This window comes from Garra rufa, chromosome 14 (assembly GCF_049309525.1).
Source record: "Garra rufa chromosome 14, GarRuf1.0, whole genome shotgun sequence".
Classification (NCBI taxonomy): Eukaryota; Metazoa; Chordata; class Actinopteri; order Cypriniformes; family Cyprinidae; genus Garra; species Garra rufa.
This window is the reverse complement of record NC_133374.1, coordinates 5,159,858-5,181,399: the sequence shown is the minus strand read 5'-3', so window position 1 is coordinate 5,181,399 and position 21,542 is coordinate 5,159,858. Positions and strand designations below refer to the sequence as shown.

The following is a 21,542-nucleotide window of genomic DNA, read 5'->3' as shown; positions in this document are numbered from 1 at the left end:
GACATTGAAATAGCATTTTTCAAAATGTTATGTGCTTTAACTGGGTTAAAAAGGTGAAGAATATTCACATCATCCTACATTACAGGTACAAACTCCAGGTGCAGCAGCTGAAATCTGTGACATACTATGGTAAAGATGGAGATTGTTAAATTGGAGATTGACGACATGTGTGATCCAGAACCATCCAGAATAAAACATGAAGATACTGAGGAACAAACAGGTTGGTGTCCATTCATGATTCTTTACTGTTGACTGCTGAAAAACATTAAAGCTGTGTTTACAATTGTAGTATCTGTTAAATAATGAGCATTAGGAATGATAAATAATCATCTAAATGATCATATCCACATTTTAATCGTATTAATTAAGAATTTCAGAACTAACATTTGGCAGATCAAAGATCTGATCCTTGATACTCAGATATGTGACCGTTTTTGGTTTCTGCTGTTAAATCAGGTTTACAGATTGTAACATCGTCATTTGTGTATTTTAGACTGGACAGAAGTAAAACAGCAAAGCCATGAGGTGAATGAAGTGGAGGAGGAACATCAAATCAAAGGCAAACAGTTGTTCATCTGCTCACAGTGTGGAAAGAGTTTGTCACACAAAGGAAACCTTAACAAGCACATGAGAATCCACACTGGAGAGAAACCGTACACATGCCCTCAGTGTGGAAAGAGTTTTGCTGATTCATCAGGTCTCAGTTATCATCGGCTCATTCACTCTGGAGAAAAGCCATTTAGCTGTGATCAGTGTGGTAAAAAGTTTATTTCATCATCAAATCTAAAAATCCACTTGAAAGTTCATTCAGATGAGAAGCCTCATGTGTGTTCTTACTGTGGAAAGAGTTTTTCAAGACTGACTCACTGTAAACTGCACCAGAAAACACATGATGAAGTGAGGGATCATGTGTGTTGTGAGTGTGGGAAGAGCTTTACCAGAGCTGGACATCTGAAACAGCACCAACGAATTCACACTGGAGAAAAACCCTACAAGTGCTCATATTGTGACAAGAGTTTCATTCAGTCTTCAATCCTGAAAGTACATGAGCGAGTTCATACTGGAGAGAAACCGTACCACTGTAGTCAGTGTGGAAAGAGTTTCACTAAGTCAGTAACTCTAGTGAGTCATATTAAAAAGCATTGCTCTGTGTCAGAGTGAGCAAATGTTTCAATATTTCAAGTAAATATGAGAGTAGCTCAAATGATCAGTTTTGCTGTGAAATGTCACAAAGTTTATGGAGATGTTTTTCTGGTTTTTTGGAGAACAGCAAAATTATTTAGTCACTTTAAACCTACTGATATTTGTATTCTTTGGCTGATTGTCTGCTCATTAAAACATGGACAAAATAACAACTGGAAACTGGAAAAATATGTAACAAATCCCTCAATGAGTTTCTGTCCTTTTTAGTTACATAAAACATTTTTTCTAAGATATTTATTTATAAATGCAATATTATTATATATGCAATATAAAATTTGCATAGGCTCTGTATAATGATGCGAATAAAATTTCCATTTCAATGACATCTCTGAATATGTATGATTTTTTATTGATGAGTTAGTCCATTATAGTACAAAATAGAACATTAAAACCCTACATGTTTTACATGTGTTAACAGCAGGTGGCTGTAATACATTAAAGCATTTAAGTCTTACATACAAATCCAGAAGAGCAAAAAGACAATGAGCAAAAGAGAGAAGTGCAAAATTTGTATAAGTAATATTTTCACTGGATGACATATATTTATAGTTTGCAAGTGAAAGATTTTCCCATTTTTCCAGCTTTTCATAGCTCAACAGTTCACCCAGGAGACAAACTCCAGAGGCCTGTTTCAGAAAGGAGGTTAAGTGAAAACACTGGGTTTTCCATTTTAGAATGGGAGCTTTGTCAAACCAGAGAAAGCAGGGTAAGTCAAACCCGTTTCTGAAAGACGGGTAACTTATACTCAGAGTCAGTCAGGAGCAGTTATTCTTCAATAAACCCCGAGTTTCTTTCGGTTTAACGCGTTGTGTAGTGGTCTGGGTGTTTGTGCCTTTAGACTCATATTTGGGGTTTCCTCTACCCCTGCACTTGTGTGTTTATGCGGCAAGAATACTTTGTCATGTCTTCTATAAATTGCTTTTCTCGTCATGTTTAACTAATCTGCTGAAAAGCCAATAGTTCCCTGTTTTCGCCTCATTCATTATGATGATTTCCAGGGGCGGACTTAGTGATTTGGGGGCCCTAAGCAAATTCCAGGTATGGGAATTACTATGTGCTCTTTAATGTCTAGCCCTTGTTTCGCTCGCTCACTCAAAGCAAACAGTCTTGGCCCAAAGGCGGCCTCAAGCTGGCACTGCTGGCCTCCTGTCTGCAATGGCATGTTCCCTTTCAGCCAGAGCTGGGCCACGTGTGGCAATGATGGCACAACGTGGATCACGGCAAACAGTACGAGGGCCAATTGTTGGTGGGAGGAGTGTGGCCCAAACCAGGCTTGTGACATGACAGCATATAATGTGACCCATGATAAACAAGATAAACAAAATATTGCATGGTAATGGATAATTGATCACAGAAATTTCAGTGAAATGTAGGATTGTTTAAATTTCTTTGAAATGTGGCAAGTCAAAACGGAATTTCACTAAGTGTTTTACTAAGTCAGTAACTTTAGTGACTCATATGAAAAAGCATTGTTCTTTGTTTCTGCAGATTCAGTATTTCGAATAAATATTGTAAGATTCAGCAAAAAGGAGAAGTTTTGTTGTGAAATGTCACAAGATTTTTTTTTTTCTTTTTTGTTGGAGAACAGCAAATGTATTTAGTCACTTTAATCTCATTGATATTTTATTTTTGGATTGATTGTCTGCTCATTAAAACATGGACAAAGAAACAACTTGAAACAGGGAAAATCATTATGTGGAACACTTCCCTCAATCCCTTTTTGTTACATATTTTTCATGCTTAATTATAAATGCAATATTATTACATATACAAGTTGCATCTGTATAATGATGCAAATAAAATGTTAAAAACTGACATTTCTGATTATGTGTGGTTTTTATCGATGTCCATTAGAGTATTTAGTTATGTTCAGTAAAATATTTTTTATGTAGTTTCTCTCAGTCTGTTGACACACAATAAAATGTGCTTAATGTGCCAATTTACAGAAGATCTCAGAACTATTGGCTTTTCAGCAGCTCATTAGATGATAATCTTGTTATCAGGAGAGATTATTCAGTGTAACTTAATATGTACAGTAAAAAATAATCATGCCTTTTATAAGTGTATTTTCACTGGATGCTGTGTGTTTACTAGCAATAACAAAAATATATAAATGAAATGAACAGTTCTTTACGTTTTTCAGGCAGATCTGACTATACTATTTAATAATGTAATGAACATTTGTGTTTTGAAAATTTCATATCACTGTTATAGTGACCAAAATGATCACATGTCATGGTATTGATAAAATGTGCTGGAATTGTTAAAAAAAGTACACAAACTATTGTACTTCTAACATATGTGACCCTGGACCACGAAACCAGTCGTAAGTAGCTATATTTGTAGCAATAGCCAAAAATGCATTGTACATCTTTTATGCAAAAAATCATTAGGATATTAAGTAAAGATTAAGTTCCATGAAGATATTTTGTAAATTTATCAAATATTATGTAAATATATCAAAACATATTTTAGTGATATGCATTGCTAAGAACTTCATTTGGACAACTTTAAAGGTGATTTTCTCAATATTTAGATTTCTTGCATCCTCAGATTCCAGATTTTCAAATAGTTGTATCTCAGCCAAATTGTCACGATCCAGGCGGGTTTGAGGAGTGGAGAATGATGAGGTGTACCGGAGTAGATGAATGAATAAAGATTTATTAAATAAAACACAGTAACTAATACAAACAAAACAAAACCGGGAGTATAAGGTGGACATATGAACAAAGCAAACAGAGGTAACAGTTAGCATAGACGGACAAATGGGAAGTGAACACACAGACTCTTAAATACACTGAAACAGGGGTGTGGTCACAAACAAGCTAACAAGATAACGAGGGGGAAATACAAATATGGGCATAGAAGGAACCAAAAGGACTAACCCAAAAGGGGGAGAACAGACTAAACCAATTGAACTAGAAACAAGAGGGGAAAAACACTTGGGAAACAGAACAGAACAGGACAAGACACAGACATAATCCTGACATTACCCCCCCCTCCCCCGAAGGCGCGTCTCGCGCCTAATAACATCCATAGGGGAGGGAGGGTGGGCGCCCTGGAGACCGCTAGGTAGGGATACAGGATACAGAGGTGGTCTCCAGGGCGGAACAGGAAGCCATGGCGGGTCAGGCGGCCACGGCCGGACAGGCAGTTCGAGCGGCCATGGCGGGTCAGGCGGCCATGGCCGGACAGGCAGTTCGAGCGGCCATGGCGGGTCAGGCGGCCACGGCCGGACAGGTAGTTCGGGTGGCCATGGTGGGTCAGGAGGCCATGGCCGGACTGGCAGTTTAGGTGGCCGTGGCTGAGCAGTCCCCGTGGCCCTGGCCTCGGTCCTCGGCCAGGCCACGTGGACTCGGGGTATGTAGCCCCCCCCCAAAATTTTCTTGGGGAGGTTCAGCAGTTCATAGGGGGGATACTCTGGACGGCTGGACGGAACCAGCTGAGACACTGGCCGGCAGGAAGAGACCAGCTGAGACACTGGACGGCAGGAAGAGACCAGCTGAGACTCCGGACGGCTGGACGGGGCCAGCGAAGGCTCTGGACGGCGCTCTGGAGGAGCGGGCTCAGGACGGCGCTCTTGAGGAGCGGGCTCTGGACGGCGCTCTTGAGGAGCGGGCTCTGGACGGCGCTCTTGAGGAGCGGGCTCTGGACGGCTGGACGACCCCAGCGGGGATTCAGGAAGGCTGGGCGTCTCCAGCGAAGACACAGAATGAGTTAGCTCTGGGCGAGCGGTCACTGGAGGGCGCTCTGGCGGCGCAGTCACTGGAGGGCGCTCTGGCGGCGCAGTCACTGGAGGGCGCTCTGGCGGCGCAGTCACTGGAGGGCGCTCTGGCGGCGCAGTCACTGGAGGGCGCTCTGGCGGCGCAGTCACTGGAGGGCGCTCTGGCGGCGCAGTCACTGGAGGGCGCTCTGGCGGCGCAGTCACTGGAGGGCGCTCTGGCGGCGCAGTCACTGGAGGGCGCTCTGGCGGCGCAGTCACTGGAGGGCGCTCTGGCGGCGCAGTCACTGGAGGGCGCTCTGGCGGCGCAGTCACTGGAGGGCGCTCTGGCGGCGCAGTCACTGGAGGGCGCTCTGGCGGCGCAGTCACTGGAGGGCTGGGCGGAACCAGCGGAGACTCTGGAAGGCTGGGCGGAACCAGCGGAGACTCTGGAAGGCTGGGCGGAACCAGCGGAGACTCTGGAAGGCTGGGCGGAACCAGCGGAGACTCAGGCTTGGCGGCGGCCATCTTGGCCGGGGACTCAGGCTTGGCGGCGGCCATCTTGGCCGGGGACTCAGGCTTGGCGGCGGCCATCTTGGCCGGGGACTCAGGCTTGGCGGCGGCCATCTTGGCCGGGGACTCAGGCTTGGCGGCGGCCATCTTGGCCGGGGACTCAGGCTTGGCGGCGGCCATCTTGGCCGGGGACTCAGGCTTGGCGGCGGCCATCTTGTGAGCTTGCGTGGCAGCCATCTTGTGAGCTGGCGTGGCAGCCAGCAGACTAGAGCGCTGGGCGGAGGCCGGTAGATGAGAGCGCGGAGAGGAGGCCGGCCGCATCGGGCTGAGGACAGCAGCGGAGCTTTGGAGGATGACTGGGGATAGGAGACTGGGCTGGCGGTCCGATCCGTTGGAGCGGTATGTGGAGGTTCTCGGTTTATGGCAGGCTGGCGCGATGTGCTGTGTCTGTGAGGGGACTGGAAGATGAGACCGACCAGAATTTGGAAATTCTTCGACTTCAAAATCGGATCCATTCAAATAGAGAATCAGGTTTATTAGCTCGATCAAGGGGAAATTACAAGAGGGAAGATCGCAGCGAATGGTCTCATCATCCAGCCCCAGAACAAACACAGCACCAAGAGCAGCCTCGTGCCAGCCTACCTGATGGGAGAGCTCGATGAAATCCTCCACATATCGTTCCAACTCACGGCCACCTTGCCGCAGTCTCCTCAAAGCTGCCTCAGCCCGACTCATCTTCTGTTTAGGTCCGTCTATCTGTCACGATCCAGGCGGGTTTGAGGAGTGGAGAATGATGAGGTGTACCGGAGTAGATGAATGAATAAAGATTTATTAAATAAAACACAGTAACTAATACAAACAAAACAAAACCGGGAGTATAAGGTGGACATATGAACAAAGCAAACAGAGGTAACAGTTAGCATAGACGGACAAATGGGAAGTGAACACACAGACTCTTAAATACACTGAAACAGGGGTGTGGTCACAAACAAGCTAACAAGATAACGAGGGGGAAATACAAATATGGGCATAGAAGGAACCAAAAGGACTAACCCAAAAGGGGGAGAACAGACTAAACCAATTGAACTAGAAACAAGAGGGGAAAAACACTTGGGAAACAGAACAGAACAGGACAAGACACAGACATAATCCTGACACAAATATTGTCCAATCCTAAACAAACCATACATCAATAGAAAGCTTTATTCAGCTTTCAGATTGTTTCCCAAACTTTTTTTTTTAAAGTCGATAAATCCTTGTGACCCAATAAACATTAGGCCCATATAGTTCATATATCACGAAGAGAATGAATGCATTAACAAAATATATGTATGACCATTTTTAAGGTCAGTTAAACTTCCACTTAACTATTTAAAAGAGATACAGATATTTGACAAAGCACAATTTTTTTATTTACCTGTTGTTGACAATAAGTAAAATGCAGAGGTGAAATGAGAAAGGAAGAGTTGACAAGGCATCTCATTGTTTTCATATTCTCATCATTACAGTGTACACAATTTATACTGAATGAGACAAAGTGCAAAACAGGACAGTTAATCATTTGTTTTTCTTCCTATCATCAATAAAACCAGACAGAATCAATGCATGCCTTTCATATAACATTCAATGCTTTGCACATCTACCAGAAATATATGAACATTAAGTTAAATTAGAAAAAAAAGTTTCTTACTGAAATATTTTTGAGAATGCACCCACTGTGACCACATTTACTCAAGTAAAATACTTTGAGGCAAAATACATAATTAAAATAAAAATACAAAATAAATACAGTCTGTGAGTGCAGAGCGCAGCTAAAGAACAAAAAAAAGAAGAAAACGACGAAATCTCCCGCGACCGGCTTGTCAAAAAATGGACCCTCATGACTGGTTTTGTGGTCCAGGGTCACATATTTTGTCTATTAACATATGCTGCATGTTCAAATAAAGTTGTATGATAAACCTCACATTGCAGACTTTAAATACTTTTTCAGAAAAGCATTAGTCAAAATATATATTATATGTAGTGGGTTCTGAATATTTGCATGATGTCACGGAAGAATGCGTCTTGCGTAACTTCCGTTTCAATCAACCTAACGGTGCATCGAGCGATGCTGTGCGTCTCGCACATGGTTGTTTGGCGTTGTACTGGAGTGAGCGTGGAGAGCAGCTGCACACAGAGTACATGGTGTGTTCTCTCCCGTGTCTGCGGTGTTGCTCATACTACTCGGGTAGGTCTCTGATTTATTATGCTTAACAAATAGAATATGGTATGTTTTTGAGTGTGTATGTTTTGTTTTTGTTATAGTAACAAACCCAGTGTTTTGGTTATTGTTTTGGGGCAGTAGGGGACAGTTGCAACACTTTATGCATTTCCTTTAGTTTCTCAGAGACGGTTTGTATTAGAAAGCCGACATTTTAATACAATAAAGCCACATCTGTCAGCTACTCGCCCATATTGCTACAACATGTGTACATATGATAATATGCATACAATTTACACTTAAATAGACAAAGTGAAAAGTTGCAACTGTCCCCACTGTAGGGACAGTTGCAACATTCAATAACATTCTTAAATATCATTTTGCAATTTCTGAATTTTATTTGTGCACAGTCAGGGTCTTTGAAAAGGTAAATTGGCTGTAAAAAAATAAGAATAGCAAATGGAAAACATTAAGTAAAAGTAGGTTTTTTACCTATTCTATTCACTTAAAAAAGGAGAGATAACTAACTATTAAAGGGGATCATTGCTATTATCGTTATAAATGTACAATTATGCAATGTTATGGCAAGCTTTTAAATCAATGTTGTGGTAAGGGCCAGCATGTTGGGACGGTTGCAACAGTGTGTAATGCCATGATAGGCATGATAAAATTGGTATTTTAGCTAGACACAATGTCATTGACAAACACTAGCTATGCCTATTAGAAGCTCAAAATGCATTGATTAGAATGTTATGTCTTTACAGTGCGTCACAAAAACAACTTAGACACTATGACCAAAAATCTCATCTTAAAAAAAAATACTCTTTTACCATAAAACGTTTTTTTTTTTTTTTTGTGTAGTAGTAGTAATTATGTGTGGGCTATTATATTTGGGTTAAAATAGTTTACATGCTTTTAAAATAGCCCTATATATTATACACTACTGTAGGATCTCGGCGCGAATCAGATAATTCAGGCGATTTGATTCAAAGTTTTGAAACACTTCTACAGACCCAAATTCCACAAGAGGCCCCATCATAAATCTGACGTTTGATACCCTGGTGCCAGACTGAGATTCCTTCCCTAACCTTTGACCTTCCGGCCCAGAGAACGTACCCTCACGTTCCCAATACAGCACATAAAACTGCCTTTACATGTGCATATGCACTTAAAATTATGCCAAAAGAACTTATGAGAGACTCATCATTTCTATGCATAACTTCCTATCATTTATGTAACCCACACATTTGCCTATTAGGTTCTAGTCACTCGTTGTGTTTGTCTTTTTTAATAACTATTGAATAGCTTAATGGTTTATATTTGTATTGGTGTTTGGTATGCATGAGCTTGAAATTGCATTCTTGAAATGTTTCCATAATTTAATTCTTTGTCAAATGTATTATAGTCTTGTTATAGATATCACATCCAAATTTGACTCTGCAAAGAGCGGGAAAATTGGGACCACGGGACTTATAAGATAACACACATGTTGGCTAAGAACCATGAATATGAACCATTAATAAGCAGCATTGATCGTCTAAAAGGTTATTGAGATATATTTAATACTTGAGATACAGGAGTGCAAATTGTCACAATGCAACAGGTATTGCTGAAGTCAACAGAGTGTACTAATAGAATTACCAATCTTTTTGTAAAAATAAAACAATGATGCTGCCACCTTTCTGACGTAATTTGTTACCCTGTAATTTTGTGCCAAAAACCAGCTGAAATGGTCGTTTTTACTCTTTGGTTGACACGACCAATGAAATCTTTAGAATCTGCCGTGGGCGGGGTTTGTGCTTTGACTAGGTTATAAAGGTGAGGAATATTCACATCATCCTACATTACAGGTACAGAGGAGAGGAGATTGACGAAATGAGTGATCCAGAACCATCCAGAACAAATCATGAAGATACTGAGGAACAAACAGGTTGGTGTCCATTTGTGATTCTTTATTACTGACTGTTGAGAAACATTAAAGCTGCTGTTAAAAAGATTTTGTAGCTCTGAAATAATGAGCAATAGGAATGATAAATTCGCATCTAAATGATCAGAGCCACATTTTATTTTTATTAACAAGCAATGACAGAAATAACCTTTGATATTGATGAAAACATTTGTTTATGTTAGACTGGATGGAAGTAAAACAGCAAAGACACAAGTCGAAGGAAATGAAGGAGGAACATTGTAAAATCAAAACTTCAAGAAAGAAAGCTAAAAAGCGGCACACCTGCTCACAGTGTGGAAAGAGTTTCAGAGACAAAGGACTCCTTGAGAGACACATGCGAGTCCACACTGGAGAGAAACCGTACACATGCCCTCAGTGTGGAAAGAGTTTTACTGATGTATCTGGACTCAGTTATCATCTGCACATTCACTCTGGAGAAAAGCCATTTAGCTGTGATCACTGTGGTAAAAGGTTTATTTCTTCATCAGCTCTAAAAAGTCACCTGAAAGTTCATTCAGATGAGAAGCCTCATGTGTGTTCTGACTGTGGAAAGAAGTTTTCAAATCTGGACAGTTATAAACGGCACCAGAAAACACATAATGAAGTGAAAGAGCACATGTGCTTTGAATGTGAGAAGACTTTTAGTAGAGCTGAACACCTGAAACAGCACCAAAGAATTCACACTGGAGAAAAACTCTACAACTGCTTATATTGTGACAAGAGTTTCAGTCGAGCTGAACACCTGAAAGTACACGAGCGAGTTCACACTGGGGAGACGCCGTACCACTGTACTCAGTGTGAAAGGAGTTTTAAACATGCATCAGGTCTCAAAACTCATCTTCACTTTCACTCTGAAGTAAAGCCGTTTAGCTGTGATCAGTGTGGTAAAATGTATAATTCATCAGCACATCTAAAAAGGCACCTGATCGTTCATTTGGATGAGAAGCCTCATGTGTGTTCTCTCTGTGGAAAGAGGTTTTCAACCATGGACGGTTATAAACTGCACCAGAAAACGCATGATGGAGTTAAAGATCATGTGTGTTGTGAGTGTGGGAAGAGCTTCACTACATCTGGCCATCTGAAACGGCACCAAAGAATTCACACTGGAGAAAAACCTTACAAGTGCTCATATTGTGACAAGAGTTGCAGTGACTCTGGAAACCTGAAAGTGCATGAGCGAATTCACACTGGAGAGAAGCTGTTTCACTGTACTCAGTGTGGAAAGAGTTTCACTCGGTCAGTAAATCTAGCTAGTCATATTAAAAAGCATTGTTCTGTGTCAGAGTGAGCAAATGTTTTTCTACAGATTCAATATTTCAAGTAGACATTGTGAGATTCAGATGTAGTGAATATGAGGTTTGCTTAAACTAGTTTCTGCTTTGTTGGAAAAGCAAAAGTATTTAGTCACGTTAGTCTTATATTGCTCTGTATAATAAATGTATAATAACATTTCCATTTTACTGACATATTAAGTGTGATTTTTATTGATGTGTTATGTTATAACATTTAGTTGTTCAGTAATAGATTTTGTTTGTGATGCACAACACCTGTCGTTTGTCTCAATCTGTTGACACACAATAAAATGTGCTTAATGTGCCAATTTACAGAAGATCTCAGACATCTTCATAATGAATGAGGAGAAAAGAGGGAACTATTGGCTTTTCAGCAGCTCATTTGATGAGATCTTTGTTGTCAAGAGAGATCATTAAGTGAAAATTGTCAAACGCACTGTTTAAAATCATTCGTTAAAAATTCAATGAAGAATGAACCAAAGTGTTCAAAATGAGAATTTGTAAAGAAAATTATAAGAGGTTTTTCTTTTCTGTAAGAGGTTAGCATATTTGTTCAAACTTTATTTTAAGGTCTCATTGTTACAGTGTAATTATACATTTAAGTGCTTAGTAATATTAATTATCTTAAGAAATTATTTTATTCAAGATGATTTGTTCTTTAGACATTCCTCTTTAAATAACAGAGTCATTAATATGGAGTGAGTTGATAACTGGAGAGAAGTCAACTCTAGTGACTCGTATTCAAAAGCATTGTTCTCTGTTCTCTGAGTGAGCAAATGTTTTCTAGATCCAATATTTCAAGTCAATAATGTGAAATTCAGCATGTAACAAAACCCAACAACCAACAATAAGTCTGTTTTTTTTATTGTTAAATGAAAGTTGCAGATTTGTATAATGATGCAAATAAAATTACAATTTCACTGACATTGTTGTGGTTTTCCTCTTCTTCAGTTGAAGAAACATTTTTGAGACTTGGGTTTTGATACCAAAAGAATAGACTTTATTGCCGAAACAATTAAGCCGAGCAAACTATGAGAACAGGCTCTGCAGTCTGGTCATAGAGAAATAACTTAGCTTTGTCGAGGCAGGGTTTTTATACCTGCCTTCTCACGCACACATGTCAAACTAAATTCTTGGGGGTCCTTGTATTTACCATTATTATTATAAACAGATGTTCTTCTCCACCATGGACTAGCTAGAGGCCCATAACATAACATAAATTCTTCCTTACCCTTGCCTCTCTAGTGGGACATGGCCTAACTAGTGGGCCTCAACATATATTTTGTCTAATGTCAAAACATATCATATAGCTTCATCATGTGGTCCACCATATGTGACTTTTGTAATGTCTGCACATTCCATTCTCCTGCAGACCCTTAAACACCCAGAAAGACACATGATTATAATAGTGAAATAATTTGATGCATATATGGCTATAATCACATTGATTATACTTGATTCTGATTAATAAAAATCTTCTTCAACATCTCTGATTATTTGTGAGGATTCTGTAATTTGTCTCAGTGTGTTGTTCTTACCACAAGAAGTTAAGCACAGTTCAGTTAGTTTAGATGGGTTTGAGTGTGTATGTAATATTTAAAGTATTGTTTGTGCTTGGACAACACTTAAAATCACTGAAGACAGTAACTTTTAAGCACAAAACACATGATACTACTCTTTTCTATTAAGAATAAGACTTTATTGGATAAATCTAAGATATATAACCAATCTAACACATAAAAACACATTCACACAAACAAAAAGTGAGGAAAGTATGAGTTTAGAAGACTGAAAATATGAAACCCCAAGTTTATAGCAATATTTGCAATTGAACGCGAGGTCAGACCCGGAGGCACAGCGTTGCAGCAAAACTCAGAACACGAAACTCTCAACAGAAAGAAAAGATGCTAAAATCACTTTGAACAAGTTTTCAAAGATGCTGTCCATGGAATTGAGAACCTAGCCAGTGCACTTATACAGATGCATTGGTAAAAAGTATCCTATTTTAGTAATTAATTTCAGTTCACTTGCTTTTGCTTGATGAACAGATGAAGTAGCTACATTTAGAGTGTATTTTTAATTAGCATTTCAATCTATATTTAGTATACTTATCATGAAATAAATATATCTTAAATACAATCAAGTATTTGTATTTTTCACTAGGGGGGACTCTGATGAGGAAAGTGTTTCTGATTTGAGTCACCAGCAGATGGCAGGAATGCACTGATAAGTGCGGTGTGCTAAAAAGAAAGAAGCTCGAGAGTCCAGTGCTGAAATCTGATCAATACTATGGTAAATATTGACGGTCTTGCAGTACTCTGCGGATTTAAATGTGATACATGAACTGAAAACATGAGTGATGCAGAACCAGAATAAAATATAAAGATACTGAGGAACAAACAGGTTGTTTTCCATCATCAAATCTTAATTTTTGCTTGTTTTAGTAGCTGTGAAATATCGATCAGTGTATGGATGATAAATGCTACAGAAATGCATTTAAATGATCATGAAACATAGGCGTAATGTTTAATTGAGCTATATAAATACTGTATTTAACAACAAAGCAAACTTCTAATATGTTAACCTAACTTAAAAAAAAAATGAAATGTGGTTCTTTTTGATTTCTCCAGATCTGGTCCTGTGGGTCTCATGGTGCTTAATGTGCCAATTTACAGAAGATCTCAGACATCATTATAATGAATGAGGTGAAAACCGAGAACTGTTGGCTTTTTAGCAGCTCATTTGATGATAGTCTTGTTGTCAGGAGAGATTATTAGGTGTAAATTAAGTGAAAATAATATAAAATACACAGTTTAAAATCATTATGTCCATGGAAAATCCTCATAAAATTTGAGAGTTCAACAAAGAGACAGAGAAGAGAGCAAAACAAAGTGTTTAAGTGTTGAAAAAATGTTTAAGGATTTCTACATACGACAGAACGAGACAAAACCTGGTATTCATGAGGTTAGCATATTTGGTTAAACTTTATTTTAAGGTGTCATTGTTACGGTGTAATTATACATTCAAGTACTTAGTAATATGAATTAGTTGTCCTTAAAATGAAGATATCGAAAGAAAAGTCTATTAAAAACCATTAACCATTAATAAGAACCATTAGAACCAATCACTGAGATGTTTTTAAGATTTATTGTGATACAGGAGTGCAAACTTAGGGTGCAAAAATACTGTATTTAACAGCAAAGCAGGCTTCTGATATATTAACCTAACTTTATAAATAATTAAATTAAGTTAAGTTCTTTTTTATTTCTCCAGATCTGGTCGTGTGGGTCTCAGTATCAGCCAATGATGACAGTTCACACCTACAGTGAAGCCCCTCCCACAACAATCGACCTATAAATACTGGTGAATATTCACATCATCCTACAAGAGAAGAACAAACTCCAGGTGCAGCAGCTGAAATCTGTGACTGTTGAAGATGGAGTTTATTAAAGAGGAGATTGAAGACCTGAGTTATCCAGAACCATCCAGAATAAAACATGACGATACTGCGGTACAAACAGGTTGGTGTCCAGTTTTAATTCCTTATCATTGAAAACTTTGGTGGCTTTCAAATCATTGGCAGTATATGTATGATAAATTACATGAGACAGAAACAGAACAAACCACTGGCAAATTAATGATCTGATGCTTTATACTAATAGATTAAGTCTCTTTGTGCTATTAAATGTTTAATTTTTAATCATTTATCTTTTATCTGATTCTAATTTATTTTAGATTGGATGGAAGTGACAGATCCGAGACACAAAATGAATGAAGTGGAGAAATGTAGCAACTTCAAAACACAAGGAAAAGCCGCCAAACAGCAGCACACCTGTCCTCAGTGTGGAAAGAGCTACTCAAGAACATCCAAACTCCAAATTCATCTGCGTGTTCACTCTGGAGAAAGGCCATTTCGCTGCGATCAATGTGGTAAAGGTTTTGTTTCGTCGTCAAATCTAAAAGAACACTTGGCCGTTCATTCAAGTGAACGGCCTTATGCGTGTTCTTACTGTGGAAAGGGTTTTTCACGACTGAGCCGTTGTAAACAGCACCAGAAAACACACGATGAAGTGAAAGATCACATGTGCTTTGAGTGTGGGAAGAGCTTCACTGCAGCTGAACATTTGACAAGACACCAAAGAGTTCACACTGGAGAAAAACCTTACAAGTGCTCATATTGCGACAAGACTTTCGCTCATGCTGGAAACCTGAAAAGGCATGAGCGAGATCATACTGGAGAGATGCCGTACCACTGTACTCAGTGTGGAAAGAGTTTCAAATATAAAAAAGCTCTCAGTAATCATCTGCTCTATCACTCTGGAGAAAAGCCATTTCACTGTGATCAGTGTGATAAACGTTTTCTTTCATCAGCAAATCTAAAAATACACTTGAAAGTTCATTCAGATCTTAAGCCTTACTTGTGTGCTATCTGTGGAAAGAGTTTTTCACAGCTGAAATATTGTAAACAGCACCAGAAAGCACACAATGAAGCGAGAGATCATGTGTGCGGTGAGTGTGGGAGTAGCTTTACTAGAGCGCAGTGTCTGAAACGGCACCAAAAAATTCATACTGGAGAAAAACCCTTCAAGTGCTCATATTGTGACAAGAGTTTTACCGTGTCTGAAAACCTGAAAGTACATGAGCGAGATCATACTGGAGAGAAGCCGTATCACTGTACTCAGTGTGGAGAGAGTTTCAAAAGTATCAAAGCTCTGAGGAATCATCTGCACGTTCACTCTGGAGAAAAGCCATTTCATTGTGATCAGTGTGATAAAAAGTTCATTTCATCATCAAGTCTAAAAAAACACCTGAAAGTTCATTCAGGTGAGAGGCCTTATATGTGCTTTTATTGTGGAAAGAGTTTTTCAAGACTGGATTATTGTAAACTTCACCAGAAAATGCACGACAAGATAGTTTGAGTGTGGGAAGAGCTATTAGAGCTGTCTGAAACTGCACGAAATGATTCACACTGGAGAAAAACCTTACAAGTGCTCATATTGTGACAAGAGTTTCACTCTGTCTGGACACCGGAAAGTACATGAGCGAGTTCACAATGGTGTGAAAAGAGTTTGACTCAGTCATCAAATCTAGTGACTCATATTAAAATGCATTGTTCTGTGTCAGAGTGAGCGAATGTTTTCAAGTCAATAATGTGAAATTCAGATACAGGAAACTTGAGATTAGCTCAGCCTCAGTATGACATGTAACTGTTTTTCAGTATTTGAAACAATTCCTTAAATGCGTTTCTGACCGCACTTGTTACATTGTTACATGATGTATTTATCTGTAAGATGAAAGTTGCAGGTTTGTATAATGATGCAAATAAAATGACCATTTCAGTGACATCTCTGATTCTGGAATTTGTCTCAGTCTGTTGTTCTTAACACAAGAAGCACAGTTTAGTTACTTTACATGAGTTTGAGTGTGTATGTTATATTTAAAGTATTTTTTTGTGCTGAGACAACAGTTAAAATCACTTAAGACACCTAAAACACAAGACACTTCTTTTAAACATATGACTAATCTATCAAATAAACACATTCACACAAACAAAAAAAAGAGAGGAAAGTATAAGTTTATAGCAATATTTGCAGTTGCTTAGACCTGAACTCGAGGTCAGACTCTGAGACACAGCGTTGCAGCAAAACTCAGAACACAAAACTCTCAACAGAAAGAAAAGATACTAAAATCACTTTTAACAAGTTTCAAAGATGTTGTGGATGAAATTGAGAACCTAGCCAGTGCACTTTCTTACAGATGAATATATATTTAATCCTTCCCCAAATGCATTTGTAAAAAGTATACTATTTTAGTAATTCATTTTCAGTGCACTTGCTTGTGCTTGATGAACAGATGAAGTAGCTACATTTAGAGTGCATTTTTAATTAGCATTTCAATCTATATTCAGTATACTTATCATGAAATAAATATGTTTTAAATACAAGCAAGTATTTGTATTTTTCACTAGGGGGGACTCTGATGAGGAAAGTGTTTCTGATTCGAGTCACCAGCAGATGGCAGGAATGCACTGAGAAGTGCGGTGTGCTAAAAAGAAAGAAGAAGCACAGGAGTCCAGTGCTGAAATCTGATAAATACTATGGTAAATATTGACGGTCTTGCAGTACTCTGCGGATTTAAATGTGATACATGAATTGAAAACGTGAGTGACCCAGAACCAGAATAAAATAGTTAGATACTGAGGAACAAACAGGTTGGTTTCCACTCTCGATTCTTCATTTTTGCTTGTTTTAGTAGCTGTGAAATATCGATCAGTGTATGGATGATAAATGAGACAGAAATGCATTTAAAAGATCACTGAGATGTTTTTAACACTTATTGTGACACAGGAGTGAAAGCAAGTAAAGTTAGTGCACTGGAAAAAAAAAACATTTACTAAAATATAAAATACTGTATTTAACAGAAAAAGCACACTTCTAATATATTAACCTATATTAGTCTCATGGTGCTTAATGTGCAATTTACAGAAGATCTCAACAGGGAACTGTTGGCTTTTTAGCAGCTCATTTGATGATAGTCTTGTCGTCAGGAGAGATCATTCAGTGTAAATTAAGTGAAAACAATGCCAAATGCGCTCATTATGTCCATGGAAAATCCTCATAAAATGTGAGAATTCAACAAAGAGACAGAGAAGAGAACAAAACATAGTGTTTAAAATGAAAATTAGTAAGGAAAAATGTAGGAGGATTTCATGAGGTTAGCATATTTGGTTAAACTTTATTTTAAGGTGTCATTGTTACAGTGTAATTATACATTCAAGTACTTAGTAATATGAATTAGTTGGCCTTAAAATGAAGACATCGAAAGAAAAGTCTATTAAAAACCATTAACCATTAATAAGAACCAATTAGAAAGTTCACTGAGATGTTTTTAATACTTACTGTGATACAGGAGTGTGAACTTGGGGTGCAAAAACACTGTATTTAACAGCAAAGCAGGCTTCTAATATATTAACCTAACTTAAAAAAAATAAATGTGGTTCTTTTTGATTTCTCCAGATATGTTCCTGTGGGTCTCAGTATCAGCCAATGATCACAGTTCACACCTACAGTGAAGCCCCTCCCACAACAATCGACCTGTAAATACTGGTGAATATTCACATCCTACAAGAGAAGAACAAACTCCAGGTGCAGCAGCTGAACTCTGTGACTGTTGAAGATGGAGTTTGTTAAAGAGGAGATTGAAGACCTGAGTTATCCAGAACCATCCAGAATAAAACATGAAGATACTGCGGTACAAACAGGTTGGTGTCCAGTTTTAATTCCTTATTATTGAAAGCTTTGGTGGCTTTGAAATCATAGTATATGTATGATAAATTATAGAAACAAACCACTGGCAAATTAATGATCTGATGCTTTTTAATAACAGATTAAGTCTCTTTGTGCTATTAAATGTTTAATTTTTAATCATTTATCTTTAATCTGATTCTAATTTATTTTAGATTGGAAGGAAGTGACAGATCAAAGACACAAAATGAATGAAGTGGAGAAATGTAGCAACTTCAAAACACAAGGAAAAGCAGCCAAACAGCAGCACACCTGTCCTCAGTGTGGAAAGAGCTACTCGAGAACATCCAAACTCCAAATTCATCTGCGTGTTCACTCTGGAGAAAGGCCATTTCGCTGCGATCAATGTGGTAAAGGTTTTGTTTCGTCGTCAAATCTAAAAGAACACTTGGCCGTTCATTCAAGTGAACGGCCTTATGTGTGTTCTTACTGTGGAAAGGGTTTTTCACGACTGAGCCGTTGTAAACAGCACCAGAAAACACATGATGAAGTGAAAGATCACGTGTGCTTTGAGTGTGGGAAGAGCTTCACTGCAGCTGAACATTTGACAAGACACCAAAGAGTTCACACTGGAGAAAAACCTTACAAGTGCTCATATTGTGACAAGACTTTCGCTCAGGCTGGAAACCTGAAAAGGCATGAGCGAGATCATACTGGAGAGATGCCGTACCACTGTACTCAGTGTGGAAAGAGTTTCAAATATAAAAAAGCTCTCAGTAATCATCTGCTCTTTCACTCTGGAGAAAAGCCATTTCACTGTGATCAGTGTGATAAACGTTTTCTTTCATCAGCAAATCTAAAAATACACTTGAAAGTTCATTCAGATCTTAAGCCTTACTTGTGTGCTATCTGTGGAAAGAGTTTTTCAAGGCTGGACCTTTGTAAAAAGCATCAGAAAACACATGAAGAAGCGAGAGATCATGTGTGCCGTGAGTGTGGGACGAGCTTTACTACAGCTGACTGTCTGAAACGGCACCAAAGAATCCACACTGGAGAAAAACCCTTCAAGTGCTCATATTGTGACAAGAGTTTTACCGTGTCTGAAAACCTGAAAGTACATGAGCGAAATCATACTGGAGAGAAGCCGTATCACTGTACTCAATGTGGAGAGAGTTTCAAAAGTATCAAATCTCTCAGGAATCATCTGCACGTTCACTCTGGAGAAAAGCCATTTCATTGTGATCAGTGTGATAAAAAGTTCATTTCATCATCAAGACTAAAAAAACATCTGAAAGTTCATTCAGGCGAGAGGCCTTATATGTGCTTTTATTGTGGAAAGAGTTTTTTAAGACTGGATTATTGTAAACTTCACCAGAAGATGCACGACAAGATAGTGTGAGTGTGGGAAGAGCTATTAGAGCTGTCTGAAACTGCACTAAATGATTCACACTGGAGAAAAACCTTACAAGTGCTCATATTGTGACAAGAGTTTCACTCTGTCTGGACATCTGAAAGCACATGAGTGAGTTCATACTGGAGAGAAGTGTGAAAAGAGTTTACTCTAGTGACTCATTAAAAAAGCATTGTTCTGTGTCAGAGTGAGCAAATGTTTTCTAGATCCAGTATTTCAAGTCAGTAATATGAAATTCAGATACAGGAAATATGAGATTAGCTCAGTATAATTAACTGTTTTTCAGTATATGAAACAATTCCTTCAATGAGTTTCTGACTGTGCTTGTTACATGATGTATTTATTTGTAAGATAAAAGTTGCAGGTTTGTATAATGATGCAAATAAAATTACATTTGTGATGATTCTGTAATGTTGTTCTTACCACAAAAAGTTAAGCACCATCCAGGTATTTTACATGGGTTTGAGTGTGTATGTACTATTTATTGGATAAATCTATGACATATAATCTAATTCTAACACATAAACACGCATTCACACAAAAAAAGTGAGAAAAAAGTTTAGAAGAGTGAAAATATGAAATCCCAAGGTTATAGTAATGTTTGCAATTGCTCAGACCTGAAGCGCGTTTCAGAAAGGAGGTTAAGTGAAAACTCTGAGTATGTCAACCCTGAAATAAGGGAAACTCTGGGTTTTCCGTTTCAGAATGGGAGGTTTATCAATCCTGAGAAAGCAGGGTAAGTCAAGCCTGTTTCTGAAAGAGAGGTAACTTATACCTTGGTAACTTACTCTGTGAACCAAACCTGGTCAGGAGCAGGTTTTCTTCTGTAAACCCAGAGTTTATTTCGGTCTCCTCCCCCTTTTTAAAGTGTAAGTGATGTTTAAATACATCATTCATTCATTTATGCTTCAAAAATGCTTTTCTTAATGAGTGTTTTGGAATGTAAATTTAGTGCATTTTATTTAAAACAAGAAAAATAATCTTAATGCAAATGGAAACGAGATTATTTTTCTTACCCAATTGGCAGATAATATGCAAAATATGAAAAATACACTTAAAAGATTAAATAAACACCTTATGTACACTGTAAAAAAACCCACATATATATATAAATTCAAATAAAGTGCAAAAACAGTAATTTTACAGAGATTTTCATTAAAGGTCTTACAGAAAAAAAAAAGTTATTTTACAGATTTTCCCTTGTTTCAATTAGGATATACTTTAATTTTATGGTTTTTGTTTGGCAGCCGTAGCTGTAGTTTTTTTTACAGTGTAAAAACCTTATCTGACAGATTTTACCTAGATTATTACAATGAAAGCATTAAATGTTCTTCAGAGAAACACTGTTATTTTACAAATCATTACAATAAAAAAAACCTTCAATAAAGTGTCAAAGCTCAAGGTGAAAAATGAACAGTTTTATTTAAAAGACAAAGTCTGCACAAATGCCATATAAAATGTACATTTTACATTTTTAGCTTCTTTTTTTTTAAAGAAAAACAGCACAATTACATTTAAAATACTGTGATGATGAAGAACATGGAACAGTTTAATCATAATGTTTAATTAAATATATATTCTGTATATATACTTCACTTCCAGAGAAAATATTTAATTCACTCACCCCCATGTAATCCAAGATGTTCATGTCTTTCTTTCTTCAAGTCAAAAAGAAATTAAAGTTTTTGAGGAAAACATTCCAGGATTTTTCTCCATATAGTGGACTTCAATGAGAGCCAATGGGTTGAAGGTTCAAATTTCAGTTTCAATACAGCTTTCAAAGGGCTTTACAAGTTTCCAGTGACCCTTATTCCTTGGCTGGGATCATGTAGAGTCCTTTGAAGCTGCATTGAAATTTGGCCTGTTGGCTCCCATTAAATATGGAGAAAAATCCTGGAATTCCTCAAAAACCTTTTTGACAGAAAAAAGAAATACATTTTTCTTAGAAATGCATCTTGATTTAAGAATCTTTAGATTGTTTTTAAATTGGAAACAACAAGACAATAATACTAAGTAAGAAAAGCATTTTTA

General features: G+C 38.1%; 1 protein-coding gene across 1 annotated transcript; it reads left to right on the top strand.

The window, feature by feature from the left end:
* Positions 1-88: 88 nt before the first annotated feature.
* On the top strand, positions 89-19,881 carry LOC141285260 (uncharacterized). Its single transcript, XM_073818296.1, has 9 exons — positions 89-220; positions 494-1,160; positions 2,276-2,430; positions 7,583-7,643; positions 9,467-9,546; positions 9,747-10,808; positions 14,979-15,735; positions 15,800-15,874; positions 18,443-19,881. Exons 1-9 carry the CDS (start codon positions 127-129, stop codon positions 19,497-19,499), a joined length of 4,008 nt encoding a protein of 1,335 aa, XP_073674397.1. The 5' UTR covers positions 89-126; the 3' UTR covers positions 19,500-19,881.
* The last annotated feature ends 1,661 nt before the right edge of the window (positions 19,882-21,542 follow it).